Source organism: Chamaea fasciata, unplaced genomic scaffold (assembly GCF_029207755.1).
Source record: "Chamaea fasciata isolate MVZ Bird 193981 ecotype frontalis unplaced genomic scaffold, bChaFas1.0.hap1 SCAF_9, whole genome shotgun sequence".
NCBI lineage: Eukaryota > Metazoa > Chordata > Aves > Passeriformes > Sylviidae > Chamaea > Chamaea fasciata.
In genome coordinates, this window is record NW_027094094.1 from 13537780 (window position 1) to 13558784 (window position 21005).

Below are 21005 nucleotides of genomic sequence, written 5' to 3' on the forward strand. Positions count from 1 at the left end.
GTTCAGCCAGCACAGGGGAAATCAGTGCCACTGGGACCAGCTCCCTCTTCTCCGTGGTGCTACTGCAGGCTCTGCCCTGGCAGGTCACTGACTTGACAGTGATGGGCAATGACTGACATGACCTACAGCGCCTGTTTCCCACTCCGGGAAATGGGGCAGATATTTCCAGCCATGTTCCCCAAAGACTTCCCCAAAGCCCCATCCCTGCGGGCAGGGACTTGCATGGTGGCACAGCTCCACTCCATCCAGCCTGCTGCACAGCTGGCTCAGAGGTAAGCCCAGGCGTAAAAGGTCTCAGTCTTGGAGAGACTGGAATTTATTTTTATCTTTGATTTGATTTAAATCCATATGGACATTTTAAAGTTACCGGAGAAACCAAAAGTTGTGTGTGGGTTCCAAGTTCCTACACAGCTCAAAAATATCTTCCCTACAGCACGTTTGGGTAGACAGTAAGCAGCATTTCCCATGTGTGGGGCTGTTCAGGAAAGCAGAGCAGAGGTCCTGCTCTGCTACCACCACCTATTTGAAATTCTAGAGCAAATCCCGAAATCCACCCCAGACTTCAGCAGGAAAAGCATCACCGGGACTCAGGGAAGCCGCCTGTGCATACACAGCAGTGCCTGCAGCACAAGGACACCGAACCCCACCGGCTGAGGAAAGGTTCAGCTCCAACGTGGGTCCCAGGAGACAGGTGGGAACTGCTGCCCCATTCCACAGTTGCTGCGACAGAGGCCTTGAAAGGGGACAGGATTTGGCCTGATCTGTGGAGAGCACGTGGGGAAGGAGGGGTGTTGCCAGCTCCAGCCCAGCTGCTTCCCTGTCGGACAGTGGAAGATGAGGTGTGACGGATGGGCAGATGTTGTGGGATGCTCGGCAATTCCCTGATGGGGCAGAGGATGAAGGGGAACACAAATGGGTCGTCTTAATCCTCTCTGTCCCACAGCAATGCCACCCAGGGGCAGGACGTCTCAAGGGATGCTCTAGGGGACACCGGGTGATGGGTGAAGACACCAGGCACCGTGGTGCTGCTGGGGTTTTCTGAGCAGAGTGAGCCTGTCTTCCCTGGGGAACCTGCGGCCGGGATGCTGCTGTGCCACCCCCGGGTGCAGCGGGGGTCCAAGGTATGGCAGAAAGAGCCTAGCGCCAGACCCTGGTGTCCCGAGGGGCTTGGGCGTAACAGTGAGGGAGTGTGAACTTAGGGGGCGGCCAAAAGCGATCCAAGCATCCCACCCCGCTGTCCGGGACCTTTTCCTTGCCTCGGGACAATCTCTGCACGCTGGGACCAGCCCTATCGCCCCCGGAGCACCCTCCCCCCGGGGATCGGGACCGTCCCCCTGCTCCAGCGCCGGGGTCACGGCCGTTCCCCCTCTCCCCGAGTAAGGCGTGCGGCGAAGCGGAGCGGGCAGGGAGCGGGGCTCGGCGGGGCTGGAAGCGGGTGCCCGGGACCGCCCGGCGCCGTGGTCCGAGTGGCTGCTGCACCTTCCCCGGCGGCGGCACTCACCCGTCAGCTGGTCGTAGGAGCCGTCCAGGTCGCGGGAGTCGGACAGGCTCTCCTTCCTGCCCTTGCTCCGCATCTTCCTGCCCCGCCGAGCGGCGCGGGGAACGGCGACGGGGCGCACGGGCTGCGCCGGCGGGCAGGGGCTGCCCGCGGCCGCCGCCTCCCCCCGCCCCGCCGCCCGCGCCGCTCAGCGCGGCTCAGGGGCCGGCGGCGCCGGGAGCTCGGCTCGGCACGGCTCGGCACGGCAGCAGGAGCGCGCAGCCGCCCCGGTCCCCGCCGCCGCCGGGGCTGGGCACGGCCGCCCCCTCCCTCTCGTGCTTCCCCGCCTCTTCCCGGGAACCGCCAGCCCGGCCCCGCCGCCGCGGGGAAACTGAGGCACGGGCGGGGGGCGGAGAGCGGGGGCGCTCCCGGGAAGAGGCAGGGAGAAGAGCCGCTTCGGACCGCACCGAGGTGCGGTCTCCGGCGGTTCGGGAGAGACTCGGGCATCAGGCACCGCGCAGGGACGGAGAAAGGGACAGAGATAGAGAAGTCGTGGGGCAGGAGGCGCGCAGACCCCCACTGCGGGGGAGCGAGGGTCCCCCGAGCCCTGCGTGTCAGTGCCCATGCCGGGCTGCGCCGTGGGACCCCCAGGAAGGGGAACCCCAGCCCTGCCCGGTCCCGCGGGGCTGTTGCATCTCAGACTGAGGGGAGAAGCTGGATGAGAAATCGGTCCGAGACGAAGGGGATGGGCAGGGTCAGGAGATGCAGGAGAGATGTGGGGAGGGCAGCCAGGTCCCCCTGCCTGCAGCCAAGAACAGAAGCGGGTCCCACTGCCATCCCCACCCCGAGCGTGGCTTTCCACGCTGGGTTGGAGTCTTTAGCAGGGTTTTACCCCCATCTCCTGCAGCCCCAGGGAAAGAGTGAAGCAGGAGGGGAGGCTCCCAGAGGCACGGTGCTGCCAAGAGAGGAGCTCACAGCCCACCGGTACATCTGGCACTGGGAACTTCATGTCCCGCTGCTGCCCTTGATTATTTGTTGCCATCTGTGCACGATGCCGTCCCCGGGGGATGCAGACTGTGCTGGAGAGTCCCCTCTATGGACAAAGCCAGGGGCTTTTGTCATGTCGCTGCCTGAGTACTGACTGTTTGCACCGTGACGGGTCCTGGGCACATCTCAGGGGCTGTCCAGCTCCCATTGCTTCCCAGCGCTCCTCCCTTCATTCTCTCACCCGTGCAGAGAGACAGAGGAGAGCAGGGGCTTCGGAGGAGGCAAAGCGTCCCTCCTGATCCCCGTGCCAGCCCGACACACAGGAGCCGCAGGGCAGAAGGGAATCCAGATCAGCGAGGAGGGAGGGCCATGCTCACGAGGCAGCGTGTTGTCAGCGTGCTTTGGTGTCAAGCCATGAAAGAAGCTGCCTTAGCGAGGCACTGATGCTTAGCAACTGCCTGGATCTAAAAATAAGAGCCATTTAGCAAGGAAAACGCAGTGGAGAAATGCTCAGAGAACTAAACACATTCCCCCAGCCCTCCCTGTGGCAAATGCACGGAGCCTGCAGTGACTGGCTGGAGGGAAACTCCCGGGACAGCTCTGGCAGTGCCCCCTCCGCTTAGCCTGACAAGCAAAGCTGGAGCCTGGCCAGCTCACAGATCCCCTGCACTTCTGGGCTTGTCCATCCTGCTGCTCTCTGGCCTTCTCAACCTCTCTGCTACAACCTCTCCACCATGTGCTTGGCCACATTTTCTCGGCTGCCCTTTGGGACCAGCACTGTCCCAGGGAAGTAGATTGGGAGCACTGCGTGATCCATGCCCAAGCTCACCCACCAACTTCACCTTCCTCAGGGTCGATCCTGCTTTGGATGTGGCAAGCCCAGCAGAGCTGCACAGGGAAGTTTTCACCTCCTGCCATCCCTGGTCCATTGGGAGGCAAACATGGCTATTTTTATCTAGCTAAGCGCTCCTGTTCCGGCAGGCAAGCAAGAAAGAGATGCTTTGCCAGGCTGGAGAGAGGCGGAATCTGAGCGGTTTGGTGAGTACCACAGGGTAGGATAGGGCAGCCCCAGGCTCAGGCTGACACATCCCACCCTCCCCACAGTGTAGAAAAAGGGGGACACAACTCACTTGATCGCTGGTTACAGCTCCTTTCCTTAGCAGACATGAGGACTGGGCATTCTGCCAGGATTCACAGCCTCTGAGCCTTTCTCTGCTTGGGAAAAATACAACATCCTCCCTAAATGTTCTGGGCACTGGGGGCCTGCAGGTTGCCAGGGTGGGAGAAGTAGGAATGTGCCTGGTCTCTGTCCTCTTGTCCAGACCCAGACAGGTGCCATGCTGTGGGTGCACTAGGTGCAGAGATGCCTTGGTGAACATGTCTGGACAGGGACAGGCACAGCAGCAAAGTCACCCCAGAATGCTGAGCATCCCTTGCAACACATCTCAATCTCACCAGGACGTGCAGCAGATGCAAAAAGACTGGGGCAGGCTGAGGAAAACCACCTAAGCAGTGTCTGAGGCTTTAATCAAAGTGTGCCTTGTGCAGCCTGGCTGCTGCTGGCCCCATCCACCACAAAAGCAATTAGCAGGTTCAGGATGGGCAGGAGCCAGCCACAGGCAGGGCTTGTGGTCTGCACTGCGGAAGACGTCACTGGATTAACTATTTCCAGAGGAGAGAAAGAGCTCTGTCAGCTCCTGAGAACCCAATCCCAGTTACAAGGGGTAACTGGGAGGAAGGGCCATGATCTAGATGGCCAACACATGGCACAGGCTCCACAGGCACAGCTAGCCATGAAGCCCATACTCCAAAGCCCAGGGCCAGGGAAGTGTGGAGGGCAGGCAGGTGGATGGATTGAGCCTGCTGGGGCAGGAAGGGGTCTTGGGGATGCACCCAGGTCCCCAAACTCATCTCTGTGACAGCAGCAGAGAGCCATGAGAGAAATGGGGACATGTAAACCAGTCCCAGGGCTTGGCACAGCCAGCAGAAGGGTGGAATGAGTAGGAAACACATGGAGGAAGACAGGCTGGGGGTCAAAATGGTGCTGCCCCATGAGGTGCACCCCAGGCCATGTGCCTCTCAGGGGCAGAGTGGCCCTGGGCCCACTCAGACACCCTCATCATGATGGATGGAAATCACCCATTCACATTGGCCCGGGCACAAGGCATGTTCCCTCAGTGGCCTATCTGTCACCCTGACAGAGACAGCAAAGCTTTGATAAGGGACATCTGCATGGGATTACTGCTGCTCCCCAGGCAGTGCAGCTGCAGCCAGGAATGACTCTTATGGTGAGGAGGGCTGGAAAGTAGGAGCAGGGTCACGCTGTCCAGGAGCCTTGTTTATCCCCAGCTCATCATGTGGCCACCACAGCCTTGTCATAGCTGGGGAAGAGAACAAGTTTGGAAATTCAGCAGATGAAGAGCTTGGCTGGAGACAGAACTGTGCTAGGCTGCCACCAGCCTCATCCACACCCAGGCTGGACCGAGCTGAGCCCTCTCACAACCATCCCTGCTCTTCCCACAGGACCCTCACCCTGCACTACTGGACTGATCCCTTTGGCTCATCTATGCCTCCTGCTCCCTGCTGGGACACTCCAGCTCTGGGGCCACAAGAGATGTGAGATTTGAGATGTGCTCCCCTGCTGAAAACCTTAGGCTCAACACAAAACACAAGACAGTCCCAAACCACAGAAGACGACCCTGGAGAGGAGTCAGGAGTGCTTGGGTCTGTACCTCGGGGGTAAAGGAATGCAGGGAGCTCTCCCCCAGGCCCTCTGCTCTCTGCAAGCAGCCTGGGGTGGGTGTGATTGGGGGACAGGGAGAGGGAAAGACATAATTTAACACTTCATTAGGTAACTACAAGGCATTGATCTGCCCTACCAGCCTGCACACTCTCTAATTGCATATCTCCATTCGTATTAGTTCTATCGAAAAAGCAGAGAGCAGGACTCAGGAGTCTGATCCTATCTTTAGGAAATTTCAAACAGAGATGTAATTGTCGAGTGCTCAAAATCACGGTGCTTTATCCACTGTTAACAGTATTTTAAAGCCATGGTCATCAATCGCACTCCTCGGGATGTGCTCCCAGCAGATGCCTTTAATCCTATTTTGGCTGTGGTCACCTGGTGTCTCTGGGCTCAGATTTACACTTGGCAACAAGGGAGAGCTCTGCTTCCACAGCTGAGTGGGCTCCCAGGCTGGGACAAGGGACCCAGCACCCAGGGACTGGTTCCAGGGGCAGAGGGCAAACAGAGGAGCTCCTTAAACCAGCTTCACCCCTTGCAAACATGCCAGTAGATGGAGATGAGCAGCTCTGCACCAAGGGCTATTCCCCTCCCAGAACCAGACGAGCCCCCAGTCTGGAGCAGAGATGTTCATGGCCATGCAAGTGTCTGGGGAGCGCTCCAGGCAGGACAAAGGGCCCCACTCAGGAATGTACCTGAGTATATTCCACAATACTACACTGCAGAGGAAATGGATCTCAGTGACACAAAAAAGATGAGCCCCTTGGTCTCTGGGATCTTGGAACAGCTACAGCAGACCAGCAGGTCCTTGGGAGGTGATGCCCCAGGGGGACATCAGCCAGGACACACACAGGGGAGGGTTGATCCCATCTCCACTAAGAGACACATGGGCAGGTGGGAGTCACTGTGAGATTCAGACCCAGGGGGAATTTCAGCTGCTGAAAAAGCTTGCAAAGCTGGAGGAGGAACAGATGACGCTGCAAGCTGCTGGGAGAGCCTTGCAAGCAGGAATGCTGCAGGAGGAAGGGAAACTCCTCTGTCAAATGCAAACCAGCAGGTGTGAGAAATCTGGGTGTGCAGGAGGGAGAAAGGACTTTGCATCACACTCGGTATCCTCGAAAGCCAGTCACCTGCCTCTGCTTATGTCTCCAGCAAGGAGGGATTCCCCAGTATGGCCTCACTGCTGGGTGGGCTGAAGGGGGGCTCTCTGTCCACCCAGAATATATCTTTGCCACTTCGCATAACAGATACAAAATTGTGTGGGAAGAAAAGACTTGGTCTGGGTAGTGGAGACTGGAGCATTCCTGGGCTCAGGACATATCCTGAGTCTCACATGCCCTCTCAGCATTATAAAGCGTCTCATGTTTGTGTGCACAGTGCCTGTGGGCTCAGGTTTTAATTAAAGAGGAACTAGATACTATTTCCAACCTTCATTTATGCCATGCTGGATGCCACACCAGGGACTCTTTCAGCAGCTCAGGTCTGCTATGAGAACAGATGTGCATCTCTGTCACGAGCGAGTCCACGCTGCAGACACGTGTCCTCCTGCTTTGCCAGGGCAGGGCCCTGCGCCCGAGCTCACCTCTGTGGGAGGGGATGTCTCTGCTGTGACTGTGGTCTCAGCACTCTGCTCTCAGCTGCCCATCCCATTCCATCCTATCCCATCCCACTGGCCTGGCAATGGTTGCAGCAGAGGGGCTGAAGGCAGGGCATGGGGCTGAGCTGCTGCAGGTGGGTCCTGCTGGAGCACTACTTGCTCCACTTCTAAGCTGGGGGAACAACAGGATTGGAACTCCTGAGCAGCCACAGGTCATTAGAGCATCCCAGCCCCTGTACACTGTTGGGAAGGCCCTGGCTGAACCCTGGAGCAGGGGAGCTCCAGCTAATTAGTCATTAATTGCTTCAGAAGGGAAACGAGCCAGCCCAACCTCTGTATGCCTGTAGCAGAGTGACCTGTGGGCCCTGGGACACAGCCAGGCTGCACATCACAGAGAAATGGCTGAGGGCTCATCTGTCACAGCAGAGCTGGAGAAGCAGCCCAGCGCAGTGGGTGACCATCTCCCAGCAGCCTCCCCAGCCCCTTCCTGCCCCCACGGGACTCCTGGGAGCTCCCAGCCTCTGGCAGCAGCTTGGCAAGGCTCTGAGTTGTGCTGCAGTGAATGGCAAGCCCGGCTCATTTAATCTATTCAATTGGATTCAATTTCCAGCCACATGATTCAATTAGCCCTGGAGGGACAGCACAGAGAGCAGAGGATGCAGAGCATGGCCCAGCCTGTGCTCCAGCAGCTGCCAAGCTGAGAGAGGGCAGCACAGGACCCTGTGCTTGTTCTGGCCCTCTGGGATGTGCTGAGATGTTGGGGGCACCGGAAGAGCCCCATTCTGTCCCAGAGAGCACGGGCTCCTCTGGGCACAAGCTGCTGGTCCTGAGTGATGTGTGGACAGGCGTAGGGCAGAGGCTGGGGAAGCCCCATCCTGAGCATCTCTTTGCAGTCAGTCACAGCCTTGAGGGGTGATAGCCACACTGGGTCAGATCTGAGGTCTGCATCCCTGAGCACCTGCCAGGGTGGCCCAAAGAAGCTTTAGAAAGACAACAGCATTCAGCAATGCTCCCTCGAGGGTGCTGCCTATCGTATGTATTTGGGATCAGCCCTCTGCTTGATCAGTGTCCCCCTGGGCACAATGACACTGTGCTGTAGGTGGGGAGAACCAGGGCTCTGACCAGCATGAAGGACTCTCAGCAGACCCAGGGGCCTCCAGGTCCCACTAGCCTTGCAACAGTCCTTCTCTAGACTCCTGGTCCAGACTTCCATTCATCACTTATTTTTCTGTCTGCCCTCCCCCTGAAAGCATCAGTAAAAGCATTAATAAGTTGCCACCAGGAGAAAAACACATCTTATCCTGGCCCCTTTGGATTTCTACACTTTCGAGAAATGGGCTTTACCTCTTTCCTTTCAGGTTACTGCAATGGCTCATCTGCCAAAAAAACCCATCGTGTTCTCTCCAGCATGACCCTGTTCATACTAACAAGTACCAAACAGGAAAACAGAGCCCCACAGGAGACGAGAATAAATACCCAAAGGCCCTCAGTGCTGACACCAAGAGCTGCTTTTGAGTGCCAAGAGCCAGCTGTAAATCTTACCATTGACTGCTGGCCACACACTCTCCCAAGTCCCAATGCACACAGCACCGGGTGTGACTTGGCAGGGGGAACAGCCACTCCTTCTGCCTGCCCTGTACTGGAATGGGAGCTAGGAAAGAAAGCAGCTCCACCCTGAGAAGGAAATGTGGGGAAGCAGGTGGAGCACACTGGAGTTGATCCCTTGTGCAGGTCCTGATATCTCCTTCCAGGACTTCTCCTGATATCCACCATGCAACAGTGTGCAGGACCCCAGAGCAGGGAGTATCCAATTCTCCAAGCAGGAAGAGAAAAGCACCCCACAACAGACACCAGGACATGCTCACATGTCCGGCAGCTCGATCCTGCAGAGGAACGGCCCCTGTGCCATGGATAGGGGACGAGAGCAGGCAATAGCCATGACAAAGAAGAGGACAGAGAGGTTTGCAAACCAAACACAGCAGGTGGGCAAAGGTGCACTCTACTCTCTGGCTGCTGTACATGATCAGGGCTTTGCTCCTACCTGCTCCTGGCAGCTCCAAACAAAACAGACAAAACACCATTTGGAGCTGCTGGCCCATGTAGGGAAGACTCAGCTCCTGAGAAGCTGCCTCTCTCAAGTCTGCATGAAAAGTGGGACCTGTAAGAGCTAAGGAAAAAGAGATCAAAAACCACAGTGGCATGTACAAAACAACTCTTAGTAACTCCCTCCAAAGTTTAGTTCAGATTCAGTTCTCTTCCAGGTCATTATTTTGTAAAATATTTGTCTCCCTGCAGCTGCTCCATAATTTAAAGGCAGCAATCCGATTCCTCCCCACACTCCCTAAGCCTCTGAAACAGCTCTTCCAATAAGAGAGAGAGTAATGAATTAGATATAACAAAATACACTCACCTGCTCAGATCAGATATGGGAAAGTTTGAGGCTATCACACACATCCTGAAGCTGAACATTAAGATTTAAATGACTTTCTACTCAGTTCAAGCTGGCCTCAAAACACAAAGAGTAGTAGGGTGTTTAAGAAAGCAGGCAGATGTGCAGCAGAATCTGTGAGCAGGAGTTTGCTGACACCAGCAACAGAGAGCATCACACCACACACAGGCAGGTCCCTGCATCCCTTGCTCATGGTTTCCTTAGTGCCAGCCCACAGGGACACATAAGAGGAAGAGGGATGCTGACTACTGGATGGTACTGCAGACTGGACCAAGGACAAAGCATCACTGTGCCGTGCCACAACCTCCCTCTGCACAGGCACGAAGAGCCCAAGGACAGGTGATAGCCTTGCTGCAGCCAGTGTGCCACCAAATGGTGACAAGGCCACTCTCACAACCACCCCACTCTCCCTGCTGTGAAGGACAAACACTGCACACTCTGGACTGGCAGGGCTCTGCTATTTATTGAGCTCTAGGTTTGTATGTACATCCATTTACAGTGCTTGGTTCAGTGACAGTGTGACAAGAGGACATGTATCACAGTCTTTGCCAGCTCAGACATGGATGAGGGCTGGGCTCAGGAACTGATCTCACACATGCCCAGGCTTCTATGATGATCCCAGCAAGGGAGCATCCTCAGGGAGACAGGATAGCTGAGCCCAGAGGGAGAAGCTGAAAATTCCAGAGGTTTCGAGTCAGAAGCAGACTCATCCCAAACTCTCTCATGTATGTGTCTAGGCTCAGAGAACAGGAGGCATGAGGACAGCTGGATAACTCAATGCTCCAACAGTCACAATGCTGGGGCTGCACCTCAAGTCCCCTTGAGAAGGAACTCCCCCTCAGAAGTGAGATCCCCTTCTATCCCCCCCAGACAAGCACCATGTACTGCAAACATCTACTCCTCCATTTCCACTGGAGAAGCTGCCTCCTCTACATGCTCTGGCCTGTTCTCAAGCAGTGATTTTATGGAGCCTGCCTGCTCTCCAGAGCACTGTCCCTCTGACACAAACACATTCCCATACACTTGCATGGCAGAAAGCAAATAAATGTCTGGCTTAGCTGTTAAAAGCCAGACAATTCCCTGCTGAGGAATAGTATCATCTGCTGAGAGAAGGCAGTGCTCCCAAGGAAAACACAGGGACTTCATCGGGTGTTTTGCCCAGTGGGTGGCCAAGGACACAGCTTTCAGTTTCCCATGCTCATAGCAGGTAAGATGAAACATTAACACAATTAACACACATTAGCATGAAAAAGGCCTTGCCTAAAAATGGGAGTAAATGAGCATGACATCCACATTACTCACACTAACCTACAAGGCTAAGAGCAGGACTAGGCACTTTTTAAAAATACCACCTGTTTTCTAGGGGGGAGGAAAAAAACCCTGTGGATCTGGGATGTAAATAACTTCTCTACTTCAGTCCACTAAGTCAGGCCAGATCCTAATATCGTAACATCACTGTTGGGAGCTGAAAATGCATGAGCAGGGAACAGGTGTGGAATGGGTGTTTATGCTGTGCATTCCTGAGCTGGGAGCCTGACACAGCACTCTGAACAGGCTCTGCCAGATCTGGGCACCTCTGAAGCACTGGTTCTGGGAGCAGAAAGGTCTGCCTGTGCCCCACAGCATCATCCCAGAGCTCTTCCTTAGGAAGCCCTCAGCAGACCGTGGCTGTAAGTCGCTTGGTGAAGGCATGAGGGAGAGAAAGTGAAATCACTACTTCTCCAGATGCATTTTAACTGTGTGCTACACACAAGGGAAAAACTGGAGACTTCTTCATTTATGAAGGTCACCAGGCACCTGCAAACATGTGCAAGGCAGATGTTCCTGTGAGGAAGAGGAGGATTGTCACAAAGCGGTCTCTGAAGGGCAGTAAGGTGAGTGGGGAGAAGGAATCAGTCTGTCCTCTGCCCCACGAAAACCAAATATCTAAAAATATCCATCTACCTTAGAAACAGCAGATGAGCTGGGGCTACTGGAAGCAAGAGTGACCCCAAGCAGAGCTGGTCTCCAGGAACAAAGTGCTCTGTTTGATGACCCATATTCTTGTATACTGGCTCACACTGGACCCTGTTAGCCAACAGCCTTGGAGGCAAAGTTGCCCCTTCTCCAGTAATCTGATGGCTTGGTTGAAGTGACACCTTTTGACATCAGGAGACAGCAGTGAGCAAGGTCTACTCCTTGGGGAAACTGTTTTATAATCCAGAGCCATTCCAAATAGGATGGCAGTGGATTTAACTTACATTACAGGTGGACACGTTGACCCAGGCTGGTGGAAAAGAACAGCCTTCACCTGGGACCAGAGAGCTTTCCCCATAGAGCAGGTGAGCAATCTCTACCCAGAACAGCTTCACACAGCTGGGCTGGTTTTATTATTTCAGTTGTGAGCTCTCCCCAGCTCTGCTACAAAGGTTTCCAGTGCATTTTCCCTGAGGCTGTGGAGGGAATCTCCCATTGCTATGTCACAGGAATGGCTGCCCACTCCCATGGCACCATAAAAAAAAATGCTTCCTCCTCAACACACCAATCACCTCTCCTCAGCCCAAGTTCTGTTTAAACACATTCCTTTGGGATCAAACACACAGCAGCAAGGCGTTCCCCTAAAAGAAACACAGTCCCTTCCGCAGGCAGGAGGCAAGGGGTGACCGGCCGCAGAGCTGCAGTGTCCCTGCCCACACGGGCCCGTCTCTGCTCAGCCGGCGTGGCGGCAGTGTCCCCGCTTCAAGAGATGGTGGAGAATTCCTTCAGCAGCAGCTCCTGGCTCAGCGTGTTGAAAGCAAGGTTCTTCCTCACATTGATGCTGATGGAGCGAACCTGACAGAAACAAAACGAGATGTTTTAGCCATGGGACTCTTCCTGGCTCCGCATGAGCCTGGTAGTTTTGACACTGCTGACCTCCATGCTCAGCGTGAAGCTGTTTTGCATTTACAGCTCCACTGCAATTGCTGCAGCAAGCTCTCACTGAGACTCCAGCCTAGCAAGGAAATGCTGAAGCTCAGCCGTTTCTTGGAAAAACAGGAATGTCTACAGTGATATCCCAGCTAGGAGAGTAAATTCCCAATGAGACAGGGATGGAAGAAGATGCACTGTGTGGATGCATGAACTATGATGTGTTTCCTGTTCTAGGGCAAAAAGATGGGAGAAGTGAGCATTCCAGGTTGCAGCTTAAAGATCATATTTTATCAATGCCCACTGGAGTGCCAGCAAGCATTTTCTGGATTAATGCAATATCATGGCCTCTGTCCTGCTCCAGAACCCACAGAGCCAAAGATACAGACCGAAGAAAAGGACAGAGGCTATGGCACTGTCCTGTAAACACAAATTATCATCCAGGCTGGCAGAAACCCCTGGGTTCAGAGCCAGCTGTGTGTACTCCAAGTGCTGTGCACGTGCAGCTGGCTCCCTGACTGTCTCGGAAGAAGAGACACCTTTATCCCTCAATGACACCCAGACTTCTGGTCACCCACAGAGCATGAAGAAGAGCTGGGCAGCTCTGACAGCAGCTTCCCTTCCCCCCTTGTGCCTACAGACTTGTTGGCCAAATATTGCAGGCCTCAGACTGGGCTCAGTCTCAGCTGCACTTGGCAACGAGAAAACAAAGTCAAACATCATCTGTGTCAGCGACTGTGCAGCAGTGACAGAAAGCAAAACTGACACAAGCTCATCCAAACAACAGGATTACAGTTCCCAGAGACTCGGAGCCTGTGATAATAAGGTTGTTGCTGACCTGGTTAGTGTTTTGTGCTTTATAGAAGCATTGGGGGAAGAATTATATAGATGCATAATGAGGAATCCAACACCAGGGGCTGGAAGAGCACATATATATATACACATATACATACTGCCGAAGGTCCCACTTGCTATCCTGGTGAGAAAAACACACGAAGAGGGCAGAAAGCTACCCCAAAGGCAGAATGTGTAAGAGAGGGAAGGAAATCAAAATTTGGAAGGTTAACAGGGAAAGCTGTGAAATGAACCCCACTGAGTCCCACTGCATCCACCCTAACAACCGAGCATGCCAGGAAAGATGTCTACCCTAAAAGACAAAGTACTTAGGTTTTATGTCATCTGCAGAAACCACAAAGTCTCCTTCATCAGGATGCTTGGCAGAGACCCCAAGAATCTTTGTTCCCTTGGAGCACTCCTTTAACTCTCTTCTTTAGCTATCTTTTTACTTACTCCATCCTCAAATAGTTTGGGACCATGTCTTGCAAGATAACCACTGTTGTACCCTGTGTTAAACACCACTGCAAGTGGTCTCTGAACACTGGTTGGCATGGGGCTGTCCTGCTGCCAGGAGACAGGAGTCCCACTGACAGGATTTGGTCCCAGTCCTACCAAGTGCTCCAATGCCAGTGATCCAGTCAGCTCTTACAAGAAGGAAAGAACATGAGTAAAGAGCTGTGGGGAGTTCTCTGCCCTGGGGAATATGACTGCCAGAAGAAAAGGGGAAGATGCTACAAGCAGTGTAAGCCAGTGTCCTTATTCTGACTAAAAGCATTTCTGTGGGTCCCAGCTACAGAAAGTACAAGCAGTAATGAGCTCCTGGCCTCAAGAACTGCTGTCAGAAGTCAGGCACCAGCAGTAGAAGATTCCCAGCTTGTATACACATCAAGGTCTCCAAGAAGGAGTCTCAGCAAGCCCAGAAAGTGAGGCTGGAGTGGCAAAATGAGAACACAGGGCTTAGCAGAAATTGTAGCTATGGGGTAGAGCACAAGAAATTAATTAGCCTGATTAGTTTGCAAAGAGAAGGAGGAATAGAGCAAACACACTCCATTATGTAAAATGAGGTCAGAAAGAGAACAGTGAGTAATATTTATCTGGCTCCCCAGGGAAGGGGCAAGAAATACTCAGCCTAATTTAGACAAAGAAGATTTACACAGGAAAAGAGGAAATACTTCTAAAAGCTATGGCCTGTGAAGCAGTGGAGGAGCTCACCTGTAGCTATTGTGGAGCTAGTTTCATTTAAAGACAGCTTCAGGTTTCAAGAGGAGCTTTAGAGACAAACTATGGTCAAGAGCAGTCTAGATGAATGTAGATCTGCCTTAACACAAACCGGGGAGAAGAGTGGGCATGATAACACACACAAGGGACTTTTACACAAATCTCTGCCCAGCATTTCTTCTGCTGTGAGAAATCAGGCAGCCTGAGCCACCCTGCTTAAAAGGTAAGAATAGCTCAAATTTAAGCTAAATCAAGTTATCTCCAGCACCAGGGCTCAGCACAGGGAGCCAGAGCTCATCTCCCCTTCAGAGTCGGAAAACCAAACAATTACACAGGGAGGTGTCAGTCTGTAACCAGGATAAATTTCAGGAGCCTCCTGCAGTCTACCTAAGCTGCTCCATAAGGGTACAGCCCAGGACTCCTCCTAGCTCTTGGTGCAGTGGGCAGCTCAGGCCTGGCTGCCGGTCTGGAATTTACCAGATTCCTCCAGACTGACTTACACAAAGGTCCCAAAACTGCAGAAATTAAGATCAGAGCTTTAAGATTCATTCTGCTAGGGAGTACAAGCAGAGCACATGTCCTCTCTTGCTTCTGTATAGAGTATCCTGGAGAATTAGGGCCAGAAGAGCTTTAAAATTGTTTTCTTACTATTAGTCCACAAATGTTGAAGAAATGGGAAATGCATGAAATGCTGACATCACCTGTGGAAGGATGAGTAAATGAAAGAATAGATGAGGCAAGGGCATTAACCATGGGGGGAAAACATGATTAAATTCTAGTTTTGTGTCATTAGAGCTGGAAGTATACAAGGTTGTACTGACACTCCTATTTCACAGCAAGTCTCATCAATTAAACCTATTCCAAATCAACAAGCAGCCCTTAAGTTATTTGTACAATGGGAAGAAGGTTTACACTGACTACTACACTTAATTAAAAGTCAAATTAATGTAATTTCCCCTGTAGAAATCAATCCCAAATCAGACTGTGTTGAGACTGATGAAACCTATCTAACTGCAAAGACAGTGAATGTTTTGGAAAGATGCTGAAATCTTTTTCCACACATTCCTCCAGATGCAATGTGAGGGTCCAAAAGCTCACATCCAAACCATTCATTCTATCAAAGCTGCACACACCTCAAATGACATCCCTGAGGCTTCAAAGGGAAAGAAATAAAAAGTGTTAGAAAACTTCCTAACTTCCTTCCTTTAGCCCCTCAAAGGCAGCACAACATGCCAAAAAATCCAGCTGATAAAACAATCAGCACATCACCTTCCACCACAATGTGGCTGCAGTATCGCAGCCTTTGAAAACCTTGTGAAGGGAATGGGAGAAGAAAGCAGATTTTTCTTTAGGATTAGCAAGAAAGAGCAGCACTGAGGCAAAGCAAGAGAAGTGAAGCAGTGCATTAGCAAAGCAGGTCAAAGAAGTGAGGACAAGATTTCTAAGCATAAAGGAGCCCCCAGAATGGCTTGGGGAAGCTTCTGCTCACCTGCATAATGGGAGCAAAGAGAGATAAAAAGGCAGCTGAAAAGGAAAATGTTTCCTCTGTCATTCCCCACCCAAGAAGGGTTTGCTTTGATGCAAACATTTGCAGACAGTGATAAGAACACCTGGCAGAATCTGGAAAGAATTATTTGCAAAACGATCCTGTCCAGGAAGACCTGATGGGATCAATGTGAATTCAGAAACCTGAAGCAATCCCTGTCCTGCTCCTTTAGTTCAGTCCACAAAGAGAACTAGAGCAATTTCCTTCTGCCCCCTCCGTGAAATCTTGCAAACTTCAGTGGTTAAACACAAAGCACTGGGCCAGGGGGTATTATCCAACATCAGCCCAGCAACAGAAGCTGAAGTAAAGACCCAAAAGCTTCACAAAAAGAAAGCAAGTACCTGGTTTGAAGGGGCTATGGGAAGGACAGGGCAGATTAGGGCCTTTTTGATGAGTTGTTTGAACAATTAATAAAGCCATCACTTACTGTGCACCTAGAGAAAAAAAGAGAGTGAGGAGGCTGGGAGGCCAACTGGATTTGCTGAAGACAAATCATAACTTATCAGGCTCATTCCCGCTGTGTTGAGGGAACAGCTTAATGGAATGCAGGGGATTTTCTGTAGCTGTGAGTAAAGAACATTTAATAGGGTCCCAATTCTCAGGGCATCTAGAGATGTGGATTAAACAGATTCACAACTGGGTCAAATCAGCACATTTATACAGTAATTATTCAGGCTTTTATATGCTCTTGAGGAGAGGGTCCCAGGGGTACCCAGATGGGCAATATTCAGAAGGGAGTTGATGAGCTGGTTATGATAAACAGATTTTTAAATGGTACAAAATTGGGATTTTGAAAAAAATTGGAAATTGGTCTAGGAAGAAAATAATTTTAGCCGAAGTATTTTGTGGCTGTGATGATCACAGGACTGAGAATGTCATTTTAACGAATTGGCATGACTGGCCTGAGCTTCTGCCAAACCAAGTGGAAAGTGGGATGTGCAGGAAGCAGAGCAGTCATGTGACCAAGGGGAAGGAGATGCCGGCTGAGGTTGGGAGCCCTTGGGACAGAACAGACGACAACAGAAACAGGAATGTGCCTTATTTCCAGGGTACAGTAACAGAAGAAGCCTGTGACACAAGAAAGCTATGGCCAAATTTCTTTGCATGTATTCCAGGGAAGCTGTGTCAAACAGCAGGCCAGAGAGACAAAAACAGGCACAAAGAACATTGAAAAATAGCATAAAAGCAATTGCAAGTGGTTTTGCCCTTATTTTGCCCAATGTCAGGGCTGGAATGACCCCAAGAAAGTTAAAACCATTCTGTAAAAGAAAACAAAACCAATTCAGGTGCCTGTTCTGGAGCAGAGCTGACAGAGGGATGCACAACAACATGCCCCAACTCATGGAGACTCGTGACAGAGTAGGCAGGCATCAATTACTCATCAATCAGCAGGGACAGAGCTCGGAGAAAGAATCAGTTCTCAGACTGGTGGAGAAGGCTGCCAAAGTTAGAGATCCCTCTCTTTGGTGAAGCTGTAATGATTCCAGAGTGAGGCTTCCCTCACACACCAGCCACTACAAAAGCACTGCCTCCACACTCATGTGGCTGTTGGACAAGAAAGGCTCCATCAGGGCTCTCTAGAGCAGGGTAAGCAAGCTGGCTTGCTGAAGAATTACAACTACCAACCTGAATTATTTAGATCATTTTTGTCTTTGCTCAATAATTTTTGTGGGTCTTCCTACCATCAGTCTTCTCCTGTTGCAGATGGAGACAGTACTAGGGGAATGCCTTCACTTTCTTTGCTTGGGAACCCCTTTTTGTGAGTGATGAAGGAAAGCAATACACAGGAAGGTGTTTCACCAGTCCCAAACTTCACGGTTCTCTTAACAACAACAAAAAAGCAAAGCTGCTCTGTGTGATTAACCCCAGGCGGGAGCAGTCAGCTTAGTCAGCTTCTCCCCATACAAATTTACCACTACAAGGCACAGCTCTTCCCCATGGCAAAAGGGACAGAGACCATATGACCAGTGCTGGCCCAAGCAGCCTCTTCAGCCACACAGGGAGCTCTCAGATCTGTTAAGACATGCAGTGTCTGTCCAGATCCTGCTCCTGCCCTGTCTTTGGAGGCAGTCCAATGGAGTAACGAGACTGCTCAGCTACACCCCAGATACAACTGCCCAGGCCATAGGCCTCGGCTCTGGAAGAGGGCAGTTGATTGTTGAGTCCAGGCAGCTTACCAGCTCTTTGAAGAAGGCAGCCTCCTTATGCTGCTCGGAGTAGCGCTCGTACTGGTCCAGACCATCCTGCAGCTTCAGGGTCAGCGTGTCATAGTTGGACCGTACCACTTCCAAAACCTGCCAGGAACAGCCAAACACAGCATAGCAATCAGTATCCACAGACTCCTCTGCACAGGAGGAGCCAAGGCTAAGACAGATTAAAACTCTGGCACCTGTTTTCACAACAGAGATGGCTTTAACAGCCAATATTTGGCTCACGATTAACAACACGGAGGTGGGCACTAAAGTCTTCCTAATGCCAAGGAACAGTCCTGAAATTTACAGAATTTCTCCATTCATGAGAATGGTAGATGGAACCTGTATCCATGACCACAGCAGCTTTCTGTCATCAGAATTAGACATTAATAAATCAAGCAGCTAATTACCACATGTACACCCAGATGCAACACAGAAGCACAATACAAACACAGATTTGCCCAGCCCCACGGTCCTTCCAAGGTTAGTTTTGCCACCACACTTCCCTCCTGGCTTGTGAATCACCATTCACAGCCTGCTAAATCACCAGCTTCTAGAATTACTCAGGTCAGCTTCCATACAGAGCACTGCATGTCTCTCCTGATAGGAACAAGCTTCTGACAGGCACTAAGAGAAGACCAGCCTTGGTATGGACTCTGCTTTTAGAAGACATGAATCCAAGTCTTTCTGCCCAGAAGATACTTTACTGTCAGCCTTCACTGCAACCAAAGCAGTTTCAGCTTTTATTACTGCCCTACTCTGCTCCCAGTGTTAGTCTGTATTTGCAAATTCATAGTTACACATCTCTGTCCTATTGAACTTTTCATTCTCCTAACTAGAGGGACCTCCACAATGACTTTTAGCTTTAGAGCATTGCATGGACGAACGCATTCCTCAATGTATTTGTGAGATGGCCAGTGACAATGATCTTCCTACAAGGAACCATAAAGGTCAAAACTCCTGGGCAAACATGTGCCTAAAACAATTCTCCTAAACACATGAACTTCGTTCTTAGGGTGTTGCCATTTGCTCTGAGAGCTAACAGAATATCAACATCTGAGGTTTGCACTACAGTAAACCCTACTTATGACAAGCTTCAGTAGGAAGACACATGGTAAAAGGTGCAAAGGAAGAGGACCCTGCTCCAAGGCATCACAATTCAGAAAAGATTCTAAGAAGAGCATTACAGAGGATTGAAGACAACAGTGACCAGAACAACAAGGAGCCCTTGCACTTCACCTCTTGTATTCCCAACAGTGTAAGCACTACTCTCAACTGCTGCTTTAGGCAGCTGGTAGTTGCCAGGACTGAATGCTGTCCTTACATCCTTTATTCTAAGAAATCTAAAGTAGTTTAGGGTTCCTTCAAAAGTTTGTTTCCACCAAACTCTGCATGTGGCAGTGGTGCACAGAGACACTCATGCTAGGGCCTGAGGTGGCAGAACCTACAGGGAATCACCCAAATGAGGATTAGGGGCAAAAAAGGGGTTCCAAAAGTAGTTCCCAGGTGAGATGGTCATGCAGCAGTCTCTGCAGCTCAACTGTCCTCCATCATTGCAGATGCAAGCTATGGATAGGAGTAAGTATTTGGGCTTGAAGGTCTCAGAGGCCTTTTCCAACTGCATTGATTCTAATTCTGCAATGTTATTTAAGAACACCTTGCCAGTGCTGCAAAGAGCTCGCAGCCTCCTCTCCAGTACTCATTTCCTAATGCTGTTTTGTTTGTCAGCTTCACTGGCAGAAAGAATCCCCTGCAATGACATCCATCTCCAAATTCAGCCTGCCCTTCTTGCTCCTGTATGCTGAAGCTACAAGAAGCATTGCAGAGCCAAGAGCAATGATGAAAGAATGCCACCTGGGCACTGGAATAACTATCCACTAGGGACGGAGTGTAATAGCATAATGCACCTTCTTCTGAGCAATAAAGGATCTGGCAGCTTGCTCCTGTCAGTCAGAGGAAGCCAAATTGACCAAGACTAATAAGCTGCAGAGGAAGAACCTGGCTTGAAAGGTGAGGAGTTGAACAGGCTTCTCCAGCAGTAATTCAAGAGCAAAGACATTTTATTCAGGGCTACGTGACTCCCCAGGAACCTTCCCTTCAATCTCCTTGTATTCCTATACACACAGGCATGCACAGTGCCATACAGTTGTGATCACTCAATGGATGCACGTGTTTCTTTAGGAACGATCAGGATTCCTCCTTGCTAGATCTGAGTAGAGATGTCTTCAGATACTCAGGCATCCTCAAACCATGGTGAAGAGAAGTAAACTCTGAGGGCAGCAGTGAGCTCTGTAACCAGAATCCTTTAAATCTGCCCTCTTGCATCACCTCTGAAAGGCAGCTAAGAACTCAGTTTGATACTTTAGGATGAGAACAGGGAAAGAAAAAGAGGCCCCCAAAGTCTCTACTCTGTTACTTATTGTAATCTCTGCAGTGAGCTTGAGATCAGCTTATCCCTTCAGCTATGTATTTCATTGGCTTCCACTCCTTATCTCCTTTAATTATGAAATAGAACTTAAAAAGAAAGGGTAAGTTAAAAATAAACAGCTTCTCCCCACTGCCTGATAATTTCCCTTTCTTGCTGCTGCTGAGAAAAAAATGCTATGTGGGATCTGAGATAAACCCACCCACAGATCATTTCGACTTCATACCTTGTAATGGATAGAAACTATTCCTGAGATTAGGACCTGCCATCCTTGAGATGATTTCATGTGCTCTTTAAGATGCAGCTGCTAGACAGAGGACAGGTCAAAGAGCAGCAGAAGGTATTAAGAATATCTAACAGGAAGATTTAAAAGGCATCAACTTCCTACACACATGACAAAAAACCTCACATCCTCTGTGTAACAGAAGACTGTGTCAGCATCCTTTGCCCTTCTTATACATTGCTTTGACTTTTGCTCAGGAAAACTACTGCAGGAAGAACAGCCTTTTTCCTTAAACACACAAGATCTTTACCTGCACCTGTCAAGATACAAAGGAACTAGAGCAATTTAATTTTGAGATTGAAGCATTTCTCCTTCAAAGTCTTGTTCAACCCATTCTTCTTGGAAGTCTCTTGTCTAGAAAATAC

The 21005-nt window shown here is 51.0% G+C and overlaps 2 protein-coding genes across 6 annotated transcripts in view; both read right to left on the reverse strand.

The window, feature by feature from the left end:
• Positions 1-1736, reverse strand: part of KCNIP2 (potassium voltage-gated channel interacting protein 2) — a 44261-nt gene extending 42525 nt beyond the window's left edge. Inside the window, exon 1 of one of the 2 annotated variants that reach the window (XM_066191055.1) lies at positions 1502-1736. In XM_066191055.1, coding sequence (XP_066047152.1) covers positions 1502-1574 — 73 coding nt within the window. In that variant the 5' untranslated portion in view covers positions 1575-1736. The remainder of the gene's footprint in view (positions 1-1501) is intronic. The other variant, XM_066191056.1, reaches the window with a different exon arrangement.
• Positions 1737-9700: 7964 nt separating this feature from the next.
• ARMH3 (armadillo like helical domain containing 3) overlaps positions 9701-21005 on the reverse strand; it is a 123079-nt gene continuing 111774 nt past the window's right edge. For all 4 annotated transcript variants that reach the window (XM_066191066.1, XM_066191072.1, XM_066191064.1 and 1 more), the window contains 2 exons: positions 17918-18034; positions 9701-12064 (listed from right to left, as the gene is read on the reverse strand). In XM_066191066.1, the coding sequence (XP_066047163.1) occupies positions 11972-12064; positions 17918-18034 (210 nt within the window). In that variant the 3' untranslated portion in view covers positions 9701-11971. The remainder of the gene's footprint in view (positions 12065-17917; positions 18035-21005) is intronic.